Here is a 21964-nt window from a genome sequence, read left to right on the forward strand (position 1 = left end):
CGCAGCGCAGGGTGGAGGAGAGAGAAGAGGCTGGACATCTCCATCACGCTTCGCTGCCTCCACCGAGGCTGGGAGACCCCCCTCCCGCCGCCAGGAAGGAAGCGGGAAGGGTGAGGGAGGGAAGGAGGAGGGGAGAAAAGGGGAGGGAGAAAAGAGAAAGGCCGCGCCGGGAGGAACGAGCGCAGCGACGCGCTCCCCTCAGCGCCGCTCCCACACTGACAGACTCACGGGGCTCCAAGCCCGCCTCCGTAGGGGGAGGAATGTCAGCTCCGCCAATAGGAGCGCGCCGTCGCTCCCTCCTCCCTGCAGCCCACCAATAGTCAGGCGAATAATCGCGTATTCCCGCCTCCTACCGTGCCAATCACAGGCTGACACAGCGGTCAACCAATCACAGCTCTGGAATGCCCGCCGCAATGACCACCCCCATTTCTCCCTCTGAGTCAATCCCTCCGCCGAGCCTCGGGGACACGGGGAATCGTCTCTTCTCCATCCCCAGCCAATCAGAACTCGGGATGGAATCCGCGTCTTCCTTCTGTTAACCTATAGCGAGCGGCGAGAGCGCCCCCGGCCGTATCACCGCCCCGCCGCGGTGTGTGCGTTCGTTCCCCCTCAGGCTGTGGTGGGCTCCGCTGCGCAGCCGGGAGCGGCGCGCGTCGTTACCAGAGACGTGAGCAGAACTTGGGCACTAAGAAAAGCGTTTCAATGCGTGCGGCTGGTTGGGGGCAGCGCCTGCCTGCCCACAAACAGTATTTGAAGTAGGGAATTGGCGAGCTCCCAAGCGGGTTCAGAGAGATCCGGTAGGAATTTGGATCTAATTTGGCGGTGGCTCAGAGAGAAGGGGTTAATGTTCCCTCCACGCGCGTTTAAAATGTTTTTTTGGAGCAGCCTGAGTTATTCTCGTAGATCTCATGTTTTTATGTGATTGTTCTAGTCAATGGTGCTATGTTAACTCCTATATTTTCAATAATTCAACGTATTCTCATAGTAAAAACTTATTTTTGTGGCAATAACTTCAGCTGTGAAGTTCCTCCTTTCCATTAGTACTTTGATCATTTCTAGTTAGGAAGAGGCTTGTGTTTAAGAAAGTAATACTACATTAAGTACCTGAATTACATATTTACCACATGCACACCATCATAGATGAACTGGATTTAAGCTGTTGAGAACCTTTGGGAGCTGAGATTTCTAGTTTCAGGACAGGGTTTGTTTTAATTCACAAGCCTGGCTGTTAAGGACATTGGATCTTGGCTGTGTCTCATGTTCCCCATCAGGCTCAGGTAACTCATTTGTTACTTTCTGTTCGGTGAAACATGACTTTTCGCTCTTCGCACTCTAGCTGGGTGTGGGTATCAGCTGCAGCTACGCCTATGAACACAACAGCTTAACAATACAGGGCTGTGAAGTGGGTTGTAGGCAAACACTGCCACAAAACCAGGAAAGCAATAGTAGGTGGCTTTCATACGGCCTAGAAAATACCATTATTTGAACTTTGGAAGACTTGCCAGGATATATGATTATGTTTTCAATGTGATGTAACTGTGCTACCTTCTATCTAGGGCTCCGCAGAATTAGGCCAGCTCTGATTTCTCTGGGGAAAGAAACCACCACCACACACCAGAAAAACAAACCACCAAAACCTGTTTCAAGCCCCTCTGAACCCTTCAGAATACTGGGTGTGTGCTGTAGTCCTCCGTGGTAAGAGACAACATAATTAATGTTCCTTCAGCAAAGTTTGTGTAGTGTCTCCTAGGAGCAGTAGTTCTGTCACTGCCTTATGCCTAAGTTTGGTGAGTACTCGCATAGAACAGTTCCAGTACGTTAAGTCAGTTGGTTGCTTACAGAGTGCTGAAAAATCTGCTGGAAACGGTCAGAGAAAGTCTAGCTACATGTTGAGAAAGAAGGTGAAAGGCAAATGGCACATGTAGCATCTGGGAGGTCACCCACTGCAAAGGGCAACAAGAGGAAAACTCCTCTTTAAACACCCAAGTATGGAGGTGAAAGGTGGTCAAGGAATAAGGCAGTTTTCATCTAGCAGTTTGTGATGCCTTTTTAATTATAGAATTGAGGTAATTTATCTCAATTTAATTAGACCAGCCACCTCACTATTGGTTTTAAGTAAGTAAGGTCTCCTTGGGTAACTTGGAATTAACTTATTATTTTAAATGTACTTAAATGGAATCCTACTGCAGGGTTTTACCTGTGAATCCTGCTTTAAAAAGTGTTCATTCCCTTATAGGAAAGGGACTATTTTTACTCCTTTTACATGTTTCTGACCAATACCACATAACTCTGCAAACCAGCAGAAGCAGATCCAATCCCCTGCAAGCATGTGCATGTTTACAACTAGAATTTAGACATTCCTTTGCAAGAAAACATTCACATAATGAATGTCCCCAGCTCAAGAAACGTGCTCTTGAGCAGTACCATACCAGAGAAGTAAGAGCAAATGGTACTATGAAGGATTTGTGTTTATTAGTAAAAGCAAATATAGTTCCTTTCTCAAATCACTAAGATCTGCTACCTAAAATTGGGAAGACTGTTTAAAAGCAGGAAAAAAGGGAGATTTAAGGTCTTAGCTGAGTGATAATGAAGACAGCTACAGTGTAGTGTCATGCTCTGGGAATTGTTAGAATCAATCTGTTGCTGGCTGAAGCAGTGGTCATCCTTGCTCTTACTAGCGTTAAGCTGTCCTTGCTGCCAGCAGGGAACAGCCGACTGTTGCAAATTGTGCTATTGCATAAGCGTAAATTGTGGTATAATAGAATCGATTGGACTGAGTTGTATTGCAGAGCCTGCCCCAGGAATTTCTCTAGTTGCAAAATTCCTTGCCCTACGAATTGCTCTAGGGAACGTAGAGACCAGCAATACAATCTTGTAACTTCCGATTGTCCAAGAGAAGCACCTTTTGCAAGTGATGCAAGTTCCCCATTCCTTGGATAAGCTGTTCCCAGCTCAGAGCTATCATACACCTAAACGTCAGAGGTAATTTGATCAATTGCTAATTTCTCTGATCTCTAATATAAAGTCTCTGTATTGTAATAAGATTACAGTTGGATTGAAAAAGGTCAGTGATGTGTCAGTAGGGGGAGGGAAATCACAGAAACCTGCAGGTAGTAGTAAATGAGTTGAACTGAGGACTGTCACACGCACACGTTTGTGGGGGATTTAATCTACTACTGACTTCAGCTTTCCTCTTCAAGCACTCAGGTGTCCACTTCCCACTGAAGGACAGACCTTTGAGTCACTTTTGTGCCCAGAAGCCAGCAACATAGTGGTAGTTTTGGTTGCTTGTATTAAAAACACATTTCATTATTCTGCCCAAGAATGTTGAATTTGGGGGAGTGTTTGTCTGAATTCACATTTGAAATACGTGATACTCCAGATAATAGTTCTCCAGATAAAATTGTTTTAGCTACTTCATGTTAGCCTTCCTGTATTCTGTAATCTCTGCATTGATACACCTTCAACTGATAAATGTATGCCATAATTAGACAAAACAGTTCAGTAATGCATGTTGCTATTTATATTTCCCAGGTTAAAGTCAGATATGATGGAAGAATAAATATAAATTGAGATTCTGAAGGGCATTGTCTTAATACATCTCATACCAAATGTAAATATTTCTATTTCCTCCTGTCAGGCAAGGTTAAGAGGAACATCCTGAATTTGTTCAAAGAAGCCTTTCAGGTTGGTACAATGGAATAAATGAATACAAAAAATACAGGATTTTCATCTTACACGTGCATTAAAAAGAGCTAATTCCATACTGATTTTTCTGGTGAAGTATTTACATGCATAACCTATTCCTTATTTACAAAAGGTGATGGTGTGGCTGCTTTGTTATAGCTGAAGAAAATGAGAAAAAAGTCTTTCTTCCACCTTTCCAGTATATTGGAAAGCTGTCGATAAAAGCTGTTGATATTAACTTACAGAAAAAAGTCATGATGTGAAACATCATCCTCCAGTAAAAGCAAATATACATTGTTGAGTTGTCCTCCATCAAATAATACATGAATTCTGAGCTGTTTCTAGAGATTTCGTGCTATAATGCTTAATGATGAGGGGACAGTGGAACATTTTAAAGGGTTTTTGTAATGTAAAAAATAATTACATCTTTACTGAAAAAGAAAACTCGCTTTGTCCCTGTCCATGGCAGGGGGTTGGAACAAGATGACATTATGGTCCTTTCCAACCACAACTATTCTATGATTCTGTGAAATTCATCGCTCACTGCACACCCTTATAAGACATTCAGAAACCATGATGGATTTGGATGCTGAATGAGAGCTTGCACATAAAAGCACAGCAGACTTTGTTGTGTGACTTTTGAAGAGGGGAGGAATTTGAATTTGTGGAAGAAAGGAGTTTTAAGGAACTATAAAACCAGTCAGTTCACAAGCTTCTCTGTTCCAGCGGTCCATGCAGACACCAACTTTAGAATCCTCCCTCCCACCCTTGGGGAAAACAAACCACACACACACTGTGGGGAAAGAGACCAACAGAATAAACCCCACACCAGAAAAACAAATCCAAACCCCACTACGTGTTTTAATTCAGAATTACTTGCCCATCTTAAAGGTCAACACTGGATTATATATAACCTGACCAAAACTCCCTCTGGAGCCTGTCACCAACTGTCATGTAGCTATGAATAGGTATAAGAGTCACCCACTTGGGAACATTCATTAGTTTGAAGTACTACTGGTATCTGTGTGCACAGATGTGTTCCACATAATTCACTAAGTTTGCTCCAGATCCTAAATCCCTGTCAGCAAACCTGAGCAAACCAACCCAATCATTAGTGTTATTCTTTCACTGGCACACTTAAAAGGAAAGGCAAAGGCACCCCTTTGTGTGAGTGTGTATCATTTATTGTAGTTCAAGAGAGTCAGGAATTGAACAGAAGACACAGCGAAAAAAAAAACAAAGAAAAGAAAAACAACCTTTTTTTTTTCAGACTTAATTTTAAAACACTGTGGTTTCAAATCCTTTTTAAAAAGGAAATTCAAGTATCAGATGCAGGGGGCAGTAAATACAAAAATGTCTGTGAATTTTTTTTTTTTTAATTATTTTTTTATTTAAAAATGTAAGTCTACATTTCCTGCACCCTTTCTGCTTTGGTAAGGCCAAGCCATGGATACAAATTGGTACGCAACATAAAAAATGACCCCCTGCCCCAAACTGCAACCTCCGAGACTAAAAGGATCTGCTCTCCGCAGACAAGCTCTAATGGCTCAGAACTGTCGTTTAGCATATATCAGATCTGCAGCATTGAAAGAATGGAGTTTGTTTCTTTAAAAGTCACTGAAATCCTGGTATTCCCGAGCATCGCATCCACAGCAGCTGTTACAACATGTTTCTATCTCAAGGCTTTTCAAAAATACCAGAGCATCTACATCAACAGAAAGAGAAGGGACAGTTCAAAGAATGGAAATGAAAATCCATGTGTGAAATCGTTCCTTTTTTGAACTTATCCTTGTGTCTAACACCAATTAAAACCCAAAAATGCAAATATGCGTAATAGAAAAATAACGATCCCAAGATTAACACTTTGTTGCAGGCACAATTATCCCATGGAATATGTTCTTTTGAGGGCAGGGGAATGATTCTGATTTTCACAGGGATTTTTGTTTTTGCATTACAAAAAGAAAATAGGACAGCAGTGCAGGTTTGATGGAAGAGGGAAAAAAAAAAGGAGGGAAAGAGAAAAAAGTTACTTTAGCAGCAAAATGTCCAAGGTTCTAACCACAATCAAATTAACGGATATCTGGCTGTAAAAAATAAGGTTGAAGGGATGCTGCCCTGATCCATTCATCTCTGCTAAAATAATTCAGCTGTAAAAACTCCAAAACGTGACATACTGAAGGACAGTTTTGTAACATAAGCAACTTCCTAGCTTGTCCTCCATGTTATTGACCATCCTTATCACTTAAATATATGTACAAGAATTAAGCTGCTTTCCTCCTCGTCCACATGCTTCTGGTCACCACTGGAAGCCAGTGCCAGTGGGCGTGCTAATCCCATCAACAGCTTGCAAAGGGTATCTGCTCCACTACCACCCGAACAGCCCACGCCCTGCTCTTCCCACTGGTGTCGGCGTGCACTGCAAGGGAATTCTTAATGGTCAGCGTTCTGCTTGTCTCTCATCCAGGCTTGGATTTGCTCTTTAAGTTCTGGCACTAGTAATGTAAAGGCGAAAAAAGAAGAATTATTAATTTGCAGTTAAATTATAAGTATTCTACTATAAAGAAGCTCCTCATGACTAATTTCTTTTCCAGAAACTTAATCAGGAATGTCTTTATCAATGTATTTTCTGCAGAGCTTTCAGTAAATGACTGACTCATTTCCCTACCACAATAATACCCTTTGGCCTGGTAGTTATGAAGTCAAGGACATGGGATTTCTGTCCCAGAAAAAGGGAAAGCAGAAGGAACTAACCTTTCTGTGCCCACTGAGATGAAGGAACCATTACCTTCACTGAGGCCTCAATGCTATCTTCTGACAGTATACAGAACAGAGCTAGAGCATCTCTCCTGTAATGACAGGTTGAGAGATCTGGGCTTGTTCAGCCTTGAGAAGGCTCTGGGGAGACCTTGTAACAGTCTTCCAGTACCTAAAGGAGGCTTCCAAGAAGTCTGGAGAGGGACCTTTTACAAAAACATCTAGGGACAGGACAAAGGGGAATGGATTTAAACTGAAAGAGGGGAGACTGGGATGACATCTTAGGAAGTTCTTCCCTGTGAGGGTGTTGAGGTGCTGGCACAGGTTATCCAGAGCAGCTGTGGCTTGCCCCATGCAGTGTTCAAGGCCAGGTTGGATGGGGCTTGGAGCAACCTGCTCTAGTGGAATATGTCCCTGCCCATGGCAGGAGCTTGGAACTTTAAGGTCCCTTCCAACCCAAACCATTATTCTATGATTCTGTGAGAACACACTGCATGCAAATTGTCTCCCCCAGTCTATAGCAGTTCCATTGGTGAATGTTAAACCGATACCTGGTTCCAGCATATTTTCTGTCAGCGTCTGACGGTTGAAAGGATCAGTGGAAGAGTTCAGCAGATGCCTCAGGATGACTGACCTGTCCATAATAGTTCCAGAGGGCAGCCTCACAGGATCAGTCATCAGGGTGTCCATAAGTGGGTCTGGGGGCACAAAGGGTCTCATTAAATTGAACACAATAGCTACAAATTTTATCTGCACACAAAACCACAGTGCAGAACTGATTATTCAGGGTCCCCAGTCAAGTGTGTTGCTGGAGATATAGAAAAGGGGTAGTACAAGCAGTGGACTTGAGCCTTTATTCTCTATTCTCTTTATTCCTTATTATTTTCCCTTCCTGAACTGGGACAAAGCATTAGCTATTTTAACTCTATTTTCAAATTATTATTTTGTTTTAAGTGTGCTAAAGTACATGTAAGCAAAACATGGATAGGATTGGACAGTACAATCCCAGGGAAAACAAAAAGAATCTCTTAGCTCTCTCTATTTACTTAACTATTTAATTGAAACAGAGCAGGATGCAAGGCTTCTTAAACAAAACAAAGTTTCTGTTAAGGTATACGAGTATTTAGAATCAAAGTAACAAACCAAATCCCTCTTCTCCTAACAAGCCAGTATTTAGGAATCTCAACTTGCCTCTGAATTCATCCGGAGCATCGCTGTAATCGATTTCTGCACGGGCATTCTTGGCAACAATCTCCTCCACTTTCTCTGCCAGAAGTTTGAATTTCTCTATTGCTATGGTTGACTTGATTCCAGCCTTCCTCATCTTGGAGATCACCTCCTCAAAGAGCTCTTTACTGTAGGACCTCTACAAGCAAAGCATAAAAAGACCACTGTGCTGAGCAGTATCATCCTAATATGCCATAAAGATTTCAGTGCATTTTTTTAAGGTTAAGAAAGAGGAATCAATGAAACCTCAGCATCACATCAGACAGAAAAGTAGTAACATTTCACCCAGCCCATTTTTGGGGTGGGCTTGGGCTTTTTTTACTGGTCTTCACTGCTGTAGAACTGTTCAGACCAACAAAAAAGGTAACATCACCTAATCAAACCAACCAAGACATTCAGAGAGACTATAGTTATTAGCACTGTTCCTTTGACAATGCATCCATCCTGCCACTCCTGTCTGTACTCTTGTTCTCACAAGTCTTGGCTGAAAACACAGCGTAAAAAGAGAAGTGGTTTTGATTCTTTAACTTCTCTGATAATGTGCAAGGCAGCAATGGGAAAGAAGTGATTGTTTCTCCTAATCCAAACAAAAACCCCACCCCATGATGTTACAGAAATAGTAAAACAACTCAGAGGGAGCTAATGCTGGTTGGGAACTTGCCAGGCGGTGCAATCAGAGCTGTACAGCTGCACAGTACAGCATTCAAAGGGACCAACTGCATATCCTATAGTTTCTACTGGAGCAAGCATTGCTTTCATGTAAAAACAGAAAGTTAGGCAAGGCCTTTTGAAAGCTGCTTATGTTCTAAAGACAACCATTTTCTTCTCAGTTCACAATGCCATGTTTTGATATAAGCCTTTTAATAAAATTGTTATTTACACTGCAGTGCAAGGTTGAATTAAATGACAAAACAAAACCACACTAAGTCTCACAGATTTCTGTTTTCCTTGGGGGTTTTAAAGTGTTCAGTACAGCCCTCCTTTCATCTACACTACATCGCATCAAGAAATACCATTCACTACTTGGGACACGCAGTGCCCACCCAAACTCCTTTCTAGCCCAAGTGAACAGAGCTATGGCAACACGCCCAGGGCTTTAGAAGTGTTTTCAGATCCCTTCTGATACGTGCTAGGATTTGCAAATGGGAAATGTATCCAAATGCTTTAGAGAAACCCTGTCATGATCAAGCAACTTTTTGTTTTGTTTTTCCCCTCCTAATACCAGTAGCCATTACTGGGCATTTCCTTGGTGTTTCTTTCCTGTCATTGACAGTTTCTAAGATACTGGTCAGCCCACCCCCTTTTTTTAATGAAGGGCCACTTTGTTAATTAAGCTTTATTCCAGTTCCCACACCAGCAGGCGGCTTTCTCTTTAATCCCTCTGTCATGTGCATTTTGCTGTGGCGTCGATGAATGAATGATGGGTAAAATTCTCACTTTCACATGTACTGAACAGCACAAAACATTCCCTGCGTGCTCATTATACACATGCAAACACATGAGGTCTGTTTCACAAGTGTTACTGATGTTATCTGCAATTATCAGGACGTTGCTAATTACAGAAAAGGGATCATAAGTTACTCCATCACCTCTGATCCGCTCAGCATGCAAATACAGCTTCATGTGCTGGGAACCAGCTTCCACTAGAATTTCAGTTGGCCACTGAGCACATTTTTCCCTCTGGATCTGGAGAAGTTTGTATTGTAAGACACAGGCGTGGAGAGATGCAAGTCAGATGTCTGATAGGTGATCAGAAGTCAGGGACAGTTCATCTATCATCAGAACTAACAGTCTGCTCTGAAGACTACCATGAGGAATTCAAGGATGCCTTTAACTGTCTCACATCCACTGGGCTTTGTCAGTTTATTACAGAGCCATTTAATAAAGTGATAGAAAAGGGAATACAATTTGGAAACTGTTAGTCTACAGAAAGAACTTTGGATTGCTAAATGAGGCTCTTAGTCCCAGCTCCGTTTCATGTGTTCTTGGTGAGGAAGAGGGAAAGGAGTCAAAACTCTTTGTATGGTTCCGTTTTCCCACCTGGAAAATTAGAACCAAATACTTCTGGTACTTTACACCAAGGCTGTGTGTAGCTCCTAAGTGACTAATGCTCAGGAAATTCCCTACACTTGTGAAGTGCTACAGATGTTTATGTGTATCTGTAGGTCTGCAAAACACTACCCATCTACAAGGAGCAGACAGAATACGGACAGGGCTGATGTGCTGAAAGAAAACAAACTGCAAGGACGTATGATGGAACTGGGTGGCAGGAAGATGAAACTCTTCTAGAGGATTCTGCAAAGTCCTCTTTGTCTACAGTGCTTTTTGCTTTTGTCCTCCCCCCTCTCATGTCTCTGGAGCTCACCTGATCATCAGCAATTGCTTTAGCGAAGCGAGCACAGTCTAGCTGTAGGTAAATGTCAGTCAGTTGGTCCAACAGCTTCTTTGGTTCAAACCCGTATTTCTCAGGGTTTTCGACTTTCAGGTCACGGCACTTGGGGCCACACAGTTGCTGCAAGTTAAAGTTCAACATAGCAGCCAGTCGTGGTCCGAGTTCCTACAAGGCCAAAGTAAAAGAGCAATAAAGATTATCATCACTGGATTTGCATACAGCAAGATCAGGAATTATTAACTAATAAAATCATCCTTTTGTAGGCTGGAGGAAGTGTCTTTATGCACACTTTCCACTTAAAAAAATGAATGAAAACGCTTCTGTCTAGAAGGATCACATCATCTCACTGACTCAACATCAAATAACTTCAATGGCAATTAGATTTCAGTGAGTTGGAGAAAGGGAAGAGAATGGAGACAAAGGGCTACCAAACATTTCCAGGTTATTATCCAACAGCAGGGATGTTAAGAGAAGCCAGAAACCAAGATAAGTCTGAGCAGGACTTACAGGTCTGAGAAAAGGCTTCTGAACCTGCTTGGTAAGGATATGGAACATATCCACAGTTTCCGTTGCCAGGGCAAGATAGGAACGAGAGACACGCTCATCCTGAGCCAGCTGGGACTGCCGAGCCTGCTGCTGCTCCTAGAAAAGAAACCTTCAGTGGTTACAAGCCCGCAGAATTCCCTACATCATCACCCCTCAACACAGCCATAGTGCTAACACGGTCCAGACAGACAGACGAGCAGATGGCAGTTCAAATACAGCTGTGATACATTTGTTAGTTTAAGGTACAGCTCACTTGTACTACCCACTGCTAAAGTCTGCACCAATCCTCCAGATTCCTGCAGCACTATAACATCAGTGCGGATGGTATCGCAAGACCCAGCAGTCACTGAGACTGTTCACATCCTGTAACTGCTCCTCACAGCTGCAGACCTGGGTTATGCTTCCTTTCCATCCAAATGCCTCAAGATCAGCTTGGGACCTGAGAGTCAAGTGAGGTTTTCTCTAATTTATGCCTCACCATAAGTAATAAACCCTCCACACTGGGACAATCTGTAGATATGTACCAATGCATTTTGTCACTACAGTAATGGCTTTACCTTGCTAGGAGGCACAAACAAGAAGAGCAAACCAGAATCACTTTAACAAACAAGATCTTTATAGCTTTTTCTTTTCAAATTCTTTTTTAAAATCAATAACCTTAAAATAGAAATACCTGACATTGGTGGGTCAACACGCAATTATTGTTTGATCAGAGGTAAAGGGCTCTAATGGTGTGCACCAAATCTACCCCGGATCAATGCATTAACAACATAAAAGCTTCTATTCCTTGAAGCCAATTCCACTGGCGAGCATCTTCCAAAAGCTCCTTCAAGAGGTTAAAGTCTCAGTTTCTCCACTTAGAATTAAGTGTAGAGTAATTTAAAACTTCACATTATCTCTGCTTCACACCACGCTCTTTGCCACCCACAACCTAACTACGTAGCATGATGAGTCTCCGCAGAAAGCCATCCAGAGTGACCACAGCAATATTGGCAGCAAGAAAAAGCATTCCCATGAGCAGCCCTTTGGTGCTGCCCCTCTTTCAAAAACCCTTTTAATGGTCTTATATTAAAAACTTATAAGTAAAGGGCACTTTGAAACACAGCTCTGCTCACCCTGGGCAGCAGGTCCCATTGTTCTTTATTCTTCATCTCCTCTTGCACTTCATGGATACGTTTTAGGGACTCCAGACTTTCATCCAGCAAGAAAGTTGTGTCATTTATCAGCATGTTGATGTAGCGAACAAACTGCTTCCCAGAGCTGCAAGCATTGAAACAGGGTTATCATAGCAGAGTAGATGGGTGTGCAGCCAGCCTGCAACCCCTCATTTCAAACAATGATCTCATTCCCCAAGCCAAGTTGATTGTGGTGTCCAGAGCTCAGTTTAGAAACACTCCAGTTCCACTGGAAGGGGTTGCCATTTAAAATACAGTGGACCACAGCATCACCCATTCCCAATGGTAAGGATCTCCTCAGGTCATTGCCTGAGCATCTTGCATGACAGTAAACGGTATTAGACAATGTCTTACTCACTTGAACTCTTCCATAAAGGTACCATGGTGGGCTATATTCTGCCAGAGGCTCTTGAAAATGGTACTAATGTGGTAGCGGATTGTAAACTTGTCATAGAACTCGCTCGTGGCTCCGGTATGTTCAACATCTGAGCAAGAAAGCAGAGCCCAAGAACTGAAATCAACACTTTCCTCCCAGGATTCACCTGCAGCACGCTACCTCTCTCCCCTGCTGCCTCCAGTGTGATGAGCTTCAAGCACCAAGCTTTAATAAATGACACTGAATTCACATTCAAGAAGTTCTCCATCTTAATCCCCACTAAAAGCAGCAGCACTGCCCATTTTCTAATCCAGAACCAACCTATTTCTTAAGAAAAACCCTCAGAAACCAGAACTTTCTGTTCCATTCAACTCCTCTCTGCTATTTACCTCAGTCTAAAATTTCCCTAATAAAACTCTGAGAACACTGCAAAAGCAGCTATTTCTATGGGTGCAAACCCCTTCTCTAAAGCAGGACTAGCAAAATGACAGCCATAGATTTTAAAATCCCAATCCTCCTTTACAAAGCAAACAAAAAGCTTCCAGTTTGCCTCCTAAACACCCCAAAACCGTCACATCCATCTACAGTGCTAGCTGTCAGTGCACGTGCAGCTTGTAGGACTAGAATTCTCAAGGTTCCACCTAACACTATTTCCTCTGCTTCCTGAGCAACAAAGCCTCATCTTTACAAGACTTAAGATCTACCTGGCTTTTGGATTTGTGTTGTGGCTTTAAGGGTTACAACTAACACAGCCTTTTGCCTTATAGTACTCCTTGCTTACTGTACACTGGGTCAACTATAGACTTACCTGTGTAAAACTTCATCAAGGAGGGAACTAACAATTTGGTGGAGAGAGGATGATTCTCAATCATTTCAAAGAACTTTTGGGTCCGGGGCTGAACAGCTGGATTTGTCATGAACATCACTTCCACCAGCTTGGCTACTAAATAAGGATTCCGGATGTAGTTCTGGTTGCAGAGCATCACTACAAGGAACATCACTACGTCCTGAGTACAGGGCTCATAAAGCACCTGAGGAGCATATCTGAAAAGAGGAAGATAAGGAAAACAAAATGGAAAGCCCCAACACTGTATTGTCGATAGTTATCAAGTTCAGATCACTCACGAGAGTGGGGATGCCGAGCTCACCTCAGTAAAGCCAATGCCATAATCTTATGGCTGTTGTTAAAAACCAGAATATTAACTACAAAATAGCTAGAAAACTACTTTGAAACCCTAAAATTACGTGCACACCACCTGTCTCAGGGGTAGATGGGGGTACAAAGTCCCTTTAGATAGAGCTTTACTTACTGTACAATAAAAAATAAAAACTCGGCAACATCTTCCACGTAAAACTCTGGCAATGCTGCAAATACCTTCGGAACTTCAGGAGTTAAAGGCAATTTTATGCTGTGGAATAAGAGAGACAACAAACAAGACATAAAACTGCAGGGTTAAGCAGAAAGCGTCACGAGATCTCTTATGGAATTCTCCTATGGGACCACTTGACAAGAGTTCTGATATTAACTTTCACAGCTCCATGTCAGTACTTCAAGGGTACTAAACATACCCAAGGGTTGCTCCCCATGCCCTCCAGCTGAACCCTGGACTATAAATAAGACATACATCCCATGCAAGAATGTGTATCACTGACATAAATAAAGTAACAGCCACGTATGAATGCAGACACTGCAAAACCAAACGGGAACATTTTAGAACTGCTGAATCCAGTAAAGAATCTGACACGATCTGAAATCTCTTGGATACAACTTACAGAGATAATCCTGACACTCACTTGGGATAGGCAGGGTCAAGAATGCGAAGCATCAGCTGAATCACCATGCCATAGAAATTCAGACATCTCCTGAGAAAGTTTTCATCCAGCAAACCAGCATCTGCACAAGCCTTGCACCTCACCAGCTTCTGCAGAACACACATACAGAAACTAAGCCAGGGCAAGACAACGTAAAAGGAAGGTCAAGCCTATCCAAGCTAATCAATGTATCTGCGAGTTGTGACAATTCTACAATGGTCTCTTCGTAAACTATGCTCTCATTTGAAGAAAACAAGGCATATTAAGTGCCCACATATCAAAACCACACACATGATTCAGAGTTGCAGGGACAGAGGAGCCTTTTACAAGCGTTATGAGAACCATGAAAGAAGTAAGAGCGGTATCAAAGTGGGAAAATGTGCAGTTGAAGCCATTCTGGTGATACAGCTCAGAAAACTTGCATCCGTTTATACCAGAAAGATCTAAACAGGTCAGACCTTCGAAAGAGGACTCCAGCATCCTCAGTCTTTGCAAGAATTCTTCATGAGATAAGGAACTCGAGAGTTCCATCCCCATCTCAGGCATGCATTGTGCACACACAGCTACCCCTGAACAAGCCACAATCCCTTTGCTTGTTCTCTCTCCAATAAAAACAGTATTTTCTTCTCTCTTTTGTTACTTTGAGTTTTAAATTCCCCATTAATGTGATATTGTATCACGACCACCATCTGGTGCAGTACTCACAGGGTTCATAGATTCAAAACAAACATTTCAAGATGCATTTAAACACCAGGACCCACCAGACAGACAGGCTGACAAAGGCATTCAGCTGAGAACTGTATCACTTACAAACCTTGAGCTGTGTCTTGCAACGTTTCAGCATTTCTCGATGCCTGGTAGCCAGGGGAGAATCCTTCCATTGACTTTCATTGTTCTTCAAATCTTCAACAGTCCTGAAAACCACATGCAGCAAATGGTTATCCTGACAGAGAGGATATGTACTGCCGTCTACAAGGCATTTAACCTACTTATCTGCTAAATATCACAGAAATACAGAGAAGAAGTCAGCTATCATTATAGCAAGAAAAAGAAATTGCTTTTATAAATGCAGACTGAACATCTGCACAGTGCATCTGAAGGCACTGCATACACTAGCTCCAACATACATCCCTGTCAGACAAATCAGACCAGTGCAAAAAGATAGAAGGGAAACACAGAAGGGATCTATTTATCCTGCCTGAAAAACTAATTTTGTCCCCATTGAAGTCTACAGTTACTCTGAAGGAAGTCATTAAAATTAACCCTAACACAAAAAAGGTACCATATAAAATTAACCCAAACCCAATGAGCTCTTTATAGAGGTCTCATTTATTTTCTAATATCAGAAAAGAAGAAAGGAAAGCAAAATCAGCCAAGGAAGAAAAAGGTGGCTGACAACAGGACTTGGTAGAAACACCTTCCCCTTTCCCAAAGGTCCAAGTCTGCACCCTGTGTATCTTCTCACTGTTGTAAATGCTATTTTGCAGGTTTGTTCTACTGTTCTCATGCTCCACTCCCCATAACATTCAGGTTTGCAGAGCAGTACAATATGTGAACAGTCTGTAGTCTCCCTGGCAGCATCAGGACCAGTAAATCACGGTGGCTGGTATCACCTCTCCTCCCTTTCCCATCTTCCCACTGTGCCCCACAGAAGGGAACTTAAATGCACATTACACACACCATTTACATTAAAACCCCCCAATGTGTTCCTGTATCTTAATCTTTTTAGAAAGGGCAGCTAATTAGAACAAAACTCATTATACTGAACCATATGAAAATGATCCCTTTTCGTTCCTCTTCTAAACACAAGATTCTTATCCACATCACTCTGCCTAGAGCAGAAAAACATCCAGTGTCATTTCCTTATTACTAACATCTAATTACCTTGCCCAGTGCTGCAATCCATGGAAAACACTGAACACTGAGCTCCTACTGATGTCAGTAAAAGCCAAGAGCTCTTCACTCCACCCCATCAGATGGAGACTGGTGCATAAGCAACTCCTTTGCAGCAATTCTAAATAAGGACAAAGCAGCAATTCCTTTCTCAAACCAAATGTATGGCTTATTTACAAGTAATCCACAGGCTGTTTATATGAAAATCCTGTTTTCTTTAGAATATACTGACTTTTCCTGCTCTGGGCCCTGCAGCTTCCCAGGTTTTTGCCCTGCTTGTGCTTTAAAAACTAAAAATGAAATCATAACAAATGCAGTCCAAAAATCCTGTAATGAACTCATGGTATTAGTGCCAAGGGACATTTACCAAAATGCAGTGAGTGCATTTATAAACAATGGAAAATAGTGGTGATCAAAAACGTGCTCTAATTTTAACAGAGTTTTCTCCGAGGTTTAGCAACTATAAAAGTCTATTTGAATTTAGGCCAAGAGAAATAGAAACCAGCAGGATCTTCTTGTCAACAACTTCACTTTAAAATGGTAAACCACATGCTGAAGTACCTGTACATGGACAACATCAAGAGTTGACTCCTGAAGGGTTCCCTCCCTCCCTGTGCCCTGAGAGTACGACACATTATCCCACCTAGGAAGCCAAGGAATTATCTTCTGAGGCATACAAACCAGCTCAGGAATAACTAACAAGTTCTTGCTTCTGAAAGCACAAGTCATCTACAATGATTTGATGATCAGACAGGTAACTAAATGCACTCCTACACTGTGCTGAGCCTGAGGCACTGATGTCCACACATTAGCAATGACACCATAGATAAAGTTATGATAAACAGCGTTAAGTAAAATGCTCTGAAGAGAATTATCTTTTAAATAGAATGGTCTTCTCACCAATTAGAGCTGCCTTGTGTAACCAATATCCCCCATCCCACTATTATCTGAATTCCCAATTCAAGCCACAGTCCCTCAAGGTGAGCAACAATCCATAAGCAGCAGATTAACAAACAGTTAAGATGATCTCAGCAACAGTTCTACCCAAACTGTCATTCTGATTTCGTTTAGTTTACAGGACTTGCTGTCACAGCAAGAAGATGCTGCCGGGACTCCAGCATTAGCAAGTTCTAACCTGTTGAGTTCCCGGATGGCCCGCAGCCTGCGTATGTACCGGCGGCAGCTTGGCAGGATTGAGAGATGATGGGCATGCAGGGTTAGGAAGAAACATTCTGTTGGGAATTTCGGCTCAGAAAACGGAGACGGATCCCTGTCTGGAAAACAAACCAAGTGTATAGGTGAATAAACTGAAAAACAAACTTGTCTAGGAGCAAGACCTTGAACTCAACTTGCCTTTTCAGGCAAATAAGAGCTGACAGCATCAAGAAAAAGCATTTAGGAACAGGGCAATTATTTGCAGTATCAAAACCAGAGGGCATAGTAACTGCTTAATGTGTCTCAGTCAGCATACTCACAAAGTTCAGTGATCCAAGCTGCAACATCCTCCATTGTTGCTTTCACTCTGGTCTCATCTGTTGGGAGGTCAATACGACACCTGGGATGGAATATGTACATGGGATCAACCGTTTCCAGCTTGATCTTTGTACTTAGTTGCTGTAGTACCCATAGGAAGTTGAGCATAAAGCCATCTGTAGATACCAAGCGGTCATCTGTCTGTGGGGTAAGAAAGTGAATAGATGAAGACAAGCTTAGAGGTACGAGGGTGTTTTCTGCTGCTTTAACAGTATTTGATATGAATTAATTATGCATGTTCAAGAAAAGGGAGAGATGATGAAGAATGTGGATCTGTAAGGAGACCTTTGTGACAATGGGAAGGTCACTTAGTAACCAACATATTAACTTTCTTGTTCAAGTAGTCATTCTCAAGAACATGAAACATATAAAAAGCAATAGAAGATGACCTAAGAAATTAAAAGGGCTTCTTTCAGGAATGGTTTGCCACAGACATAGAGTTTCAGAGAGTTGCTGAGTTTCATAAGTTTTCTCTTAAGTGTGAATTTTCTATTACTTCTTCACTGAAATTTCACAAAATATCCCTAATAATGGCTCCAAATGTTTGCTTTTGAAATGGGGACTTGACACCAATGATGCGAACTTCAGTTGTTGAGGATTTATCACAGGAAATGAGTGCAATGCATTAATTCAACAACGGCAAAACAACATCCCCGTTCGTTGTTTCACCACCAGTTCCTATCTGCGTTACTCCTTTTACAGAAACCATACCAAGCTCAGCAATTTCCTGTCTAGGAAACAAGGTTCCTAAACACAGCCAATTGGAACGAAGCCCCCATACATGTGGCTGGGGGGAATTCAAAGGTTTAAACATACAGAAACTCTGTTAATGAAGTTGTATGTCAGTCCTAAGAGAGGAAATAAGCTGCTCAAATAGGTAAAACAGAATCATTTCAGAAGTGGAAATGTATTGAAAGAAAGAAAAGACTGAGGAGAGGGCTTCTTGCCTGTTGTAGTAGGCACTCAAAACTCTTTTGTCCTCCATTCGAGTGCCACCAGTGCATGAGCCAGTGACTGCGATTTATGCATTGACTACATCCACAAACCACATGAAGTGCTCGCCTTTATTTACCTGCATTTGTGCCTTTTTCATGTTGGCATTGACAACAGCTGCCATGTAATTGAGAGCTGCTTCTCGAGTTTCCCCATTCAGCAAAATACTGTGTAGAATCTTGAACAGCTCTTGCTGCAATGTCAAGTAAACATTCTGTCAGGTTGCACATACTTCTCACCATCGCTTTCCTGCTTCCTACATTCTACAGATGCCACAAAACTAACTACAACTTCTGTTATGGTCTTACTGTCAACTTTATCTGCATATATGAGTTATGACATCAGTGCAGAAAAGATTTATATATAGGAGACTAGTGCAACACACACACTACTAATCCAGTCTGTATGTTTTTACTCATCCTTTAATGTGAACTACAACCCATGACTAACTGTTCTGCTATTTTCTGAATTGGCTTACAACCTTGGAGAAGTATTTGCAGTACTGATTTTTAACCCTAATTCCCTCCAGTCATATCCTGACGGATTTGTTGTTTAACAAATTATTGTTCTAATATTATATTCTTCATCTATGTCAAAACCAAAACCCCACAATATTAAGCCTATTTTTTAAACAGGAGATGACTTACCCTTGCTAATTCCAGGTAATGCTGCAAAGACTGGCTAACAACCCGGGTGTTTTCAAGAGTAATGGCAGGCCCTGAGAAGTACTTTTCAACTACTTTGTTCTGAAAATGAAATGAAGATTGGCAAATGTATCAAACGTAATGGGGAAGGGAAAACAAACAAAGCAGCCCCACCATGCAACTATCAACATCCTTCTTTAACACTTACATCATCTTCAGCAAAGACAGAGAGACTGAAGAAGGCTCCGAGATAGGAAAGTCTTTGCAGCTCTCTTCCTGCACCCGTGCTTAAAGATTTAGGCAACCACAAGGGCAAAGAGACAACCTAGAAAACAGGAGAACCAGCAAATTAATCAAAGGTACCACGTCAGCCACACTGCTTTATCTGTGCTGTCACCTTTCAGTGTTTGCCACATGCTCTCAACGCTTTAACATTCAGTCATGCTGATAGCTAAAGGGAAACATCTCCTCAGGATTTCAGCAATCAAAGCAAGCCTTTTTGTCCTAGTTTTAGTAAATCCTCAGGGAAAAGGATTCCCTTTACCAGTTTAGTTTAAACTACTATCCAGCATGTAGCCCCTGTTTAGAGTTCAGGAGAACATTACCAATGTGGATTGTACAACACCAAACCCAACGTAATTTATATGGTTCTTTTAACTTGAAAAACCCAGAGTTAATACACTTACCAGACTGCACATAGGGTGTGTTTTCCCAAACTTGATTTCACAAAGTTCACATAGTGCCTATAAGGAAATGCCAAGAAAAATTCCTTTTATGTGTAATTCCCAAGTAACCTGTCTGCAAGCAACAAGCTTAACATGGGAAACAGCCAAACCTTTTCCCCCTCAATCAGTGGAAAAACTTTCACCTTCTACGATGCTGAAGACATCCAAAAAGAGCTAGAGCGCACCCTGCTCCCATTTTAGCTTTTACATCTGTTCCAAGTTGTCCCAAAAAAGCTAAACATGTCTCACAGGATAATAAAGGATTGCACTTATTGCAAAAATTAGCTGTGCAACTTGTTTGTTTGCTCAGAACACAACAATGCCTCTGCTGGACTCCTGAACTGCCACGGAAGAGTCGGTAACAATAATAAACAGAGCAATTGTTCTATACATACACCAAGGGCTTTGTCTTTTGAATCAGAGTGGAAAAATGTCAGATGAACGCAGAAGCCAGAAACAAAGAATCCTAACCAAGATCTCTAACTCACTTTCAACTGCAGCGCAGAAAAAAGAAAGCAGTTCTAACAGATGATTCTGAAAACACAAACATACTGAAGGCTTGCACATATCCCACTTCTCCCCTATTACATGTTCTCATTCTTCAGTTGTACTACAGCTAGTAACTACTACTACATCCTTTTGTTGCACTGTCCCAACTAGGTATGATCAGAATGGAGTATCACTTCCAAGCAGCCCTTTCTTGTAGCCAACAGCCAGATTTGCCACAGTTTGCAATTGAAATTGGGAGGAATAACAGAGAACCAGCAAAAGTCCCAGAGCTGCTTAGCGGATCTGTTCTGCAGCACTCTAGACCTGCTAATACCCTGAAGCACAAGTGAAATCTGAGATCTAGCAGCCTTTTTTTGTATCATACATTGAAGATCCTAAAAACGAAGCTCAGCTTAGCCAAGAATTCCTCTTGCTCTTTTGTGGCCAAGCATGCTTTGCAAAAGACCTTTCTGCTTTGTCAATAAAGCAGTAAGAGGGAGGCAGACCTAGGACTAAAGTATGCACTCAGAGAAACCTAAAAATAACCCCCCCAACTTTTCAGCCAGGGAATATTATGACATTTTCCGACATTAAACAGTCACCAATTCAAATGACTTTGGGTTTAATACAATAGATTTGAGTTTCCCACATACAAAAGTGAGTCCAAACACACACCGGTATGGATATCGGGCCTTGTTTCCCAGACTTGCAGTATTATAACTAGTATCTGTGATGAAATCCATACATGTGATTAATCTTATATTAAGCAATACATATAAGCATTTGAATAACCCACTATACAAATGCTGTACATTAAGCTTATTATTGGCCTCAGACTCTACTAGATTTTAATGGTCTTGAACACATCTCTTACCACATTCAGTTTCCAACAGAGTTTAATAGTAATCCACTAGCCCAAAATACTGAAGTATATTATGTTGTATAGAATCTGCATAAGTTATCAGTAACCATAAAGAAAGTGCTTCTAGAAATGCACAGTCCTTACCATAAGGGGGTATTTGAAATTGTCGCTATCAAGGGAGCACTCTTTGGAAGCTACAGCCAGGCCTTGTAAGATGGGAATAAAGATCTGTAAAAGCAGAAGTAGATTACTTTATGCAAGAACAGGAAGCAATCAGATGACACTATTGCAGTACACAGCATGAAATGCCTGCTCATTCACCCAGTACTCCCAAATTACACAAAAGGAAAACTAAGATCCCTTCTCTAAATGTGTAGCAGTTACGCCCGAACACTTAAGAGATGATTCAAAGCTAAAAACCAATTTGCTTCATATAGTGCAAATGAGGTATCATCTTAATGCCTGGGCATAACAGCTTATCCATAAGAACTACTTTCCCAGCACTTGTATGTATTTTTCCTGATCATGTTCTAACTTGCTTCCAAACATTTACTTTGCAAACAACAAAACCAAACAGCATCATGTACATCTAGATTTGGACCCAAAGCTAACAGATAGGAGCTGAAGCTGACAAACAGTCATATCAGCACACTGCCAAAAATCAGGTGTTCCATCAAGTTCTCTGCATGGGGAAGCCTACACACATTTCATACAGGATCACTGCAGATACCATATGCATGTGTGCAAGCATGTACATTATATACACAAGCAAGAGCACAAGGTCTTTAGAGGTCTCCAACAACTTGATTGCCCAAATGCGTAATAATGTATTTGCCTGTACACTTGGGGTAATAAT

The 21964-nt window shown here is 41.8% G+C and overlaps 1 protein-coding gene across 7 annotated transcripts in view; it reads right to left on the bottom strand.

Moving 5' to 3' along the window:
• Positions 1 to 4883: 4883 nt before the first annotated feature.
• The window catches only part of UBE4B (ubiquitination factor E4B), a 39278-nt gene continuing 22197 nt past the window's right edge, over positions 4884 to 21964 (bottom strand). For 4 of the 7 annotated variants that reach the window (XM_080631068.1, XM_080631066.1, XM_080631063.1 and 1 more), the window contains 18 exons: positions 21253 to 21336; positions 19719 to 19775; positions 19241 to 19357; positions 19036 to 19134; positions 18468 to 18581; positions 17338 to 17536; positions 16998 to 17136; positions 14784 to 14883; positions 13952 to 14079; positions 13468 to 13602; positions 12966 to 13201; positions 12140 to 12266; positions 11722 to 11866; positions 10568 to 10702; positions 10034 to 10225; positions 7633 to 7807; positions 6993 to 7139; positions 4884 to 6179 (listed from right to left, as the gene is read on the bottom strand). In XM_080631068.1, coding sequence (XP_080487194.1) covers positions 6118 to 6179; positions 6993 to 7139; positions 7633 to 7807; positions 10034 to 10225; positions 10568 to 10702; positions 11722 to 11866; positions 12140 to 12266; positions 12966 to 13201; positions 13468 to 13602; positions 13952 to 14079; positions 14784 to 14883; positions 16998 to 17136; positions 17338 to 17536; positions 18468 to 18581; positions 19036 to 19134; positions 19241 to 19357; positions 19719 to 19775; positions 21253 to 21336 — 2391 coding nt within the window. In that variant the 3' untranslated portion in view covers positions 4884 to 6117. The remainder of the gene's footprint in view (positions 6180 to 6992; positions 7140 to 7632; positions 7808 to 10033; positions 10226 to 10567; positions 10703 to 11721; positions 11867 to 12139; positions 12267 to 12965; positions 13202 to 13467; positions 13603 to 13951; positions 14080 to 14783; positions 14884 to 16997; positions 17137 to 17337; positions 17537 to 18467; positions 18582 to 19035; positions 19135 to 19240; positions 19358 to 19718; positions 19776 to 21252; positions 21337 to 21964) is intronic. The other 3 variants (XM_080631065.1, XM_080631069.1, XM_080631064.1) reach the window with 2 other exon arrangements.

Source organism: Psittacula echo (genome assembly GCF_963264785.1).
Source record: "Psittacula echo genome assembly, chromosome: 17".
Taxonomy (NCBI): domain Eukaryota; kingdom Metazoa; phylum Chordata; class Aves; order Psittaciformes; family Psittacidae; genus Psittacula; species Psittacula echo.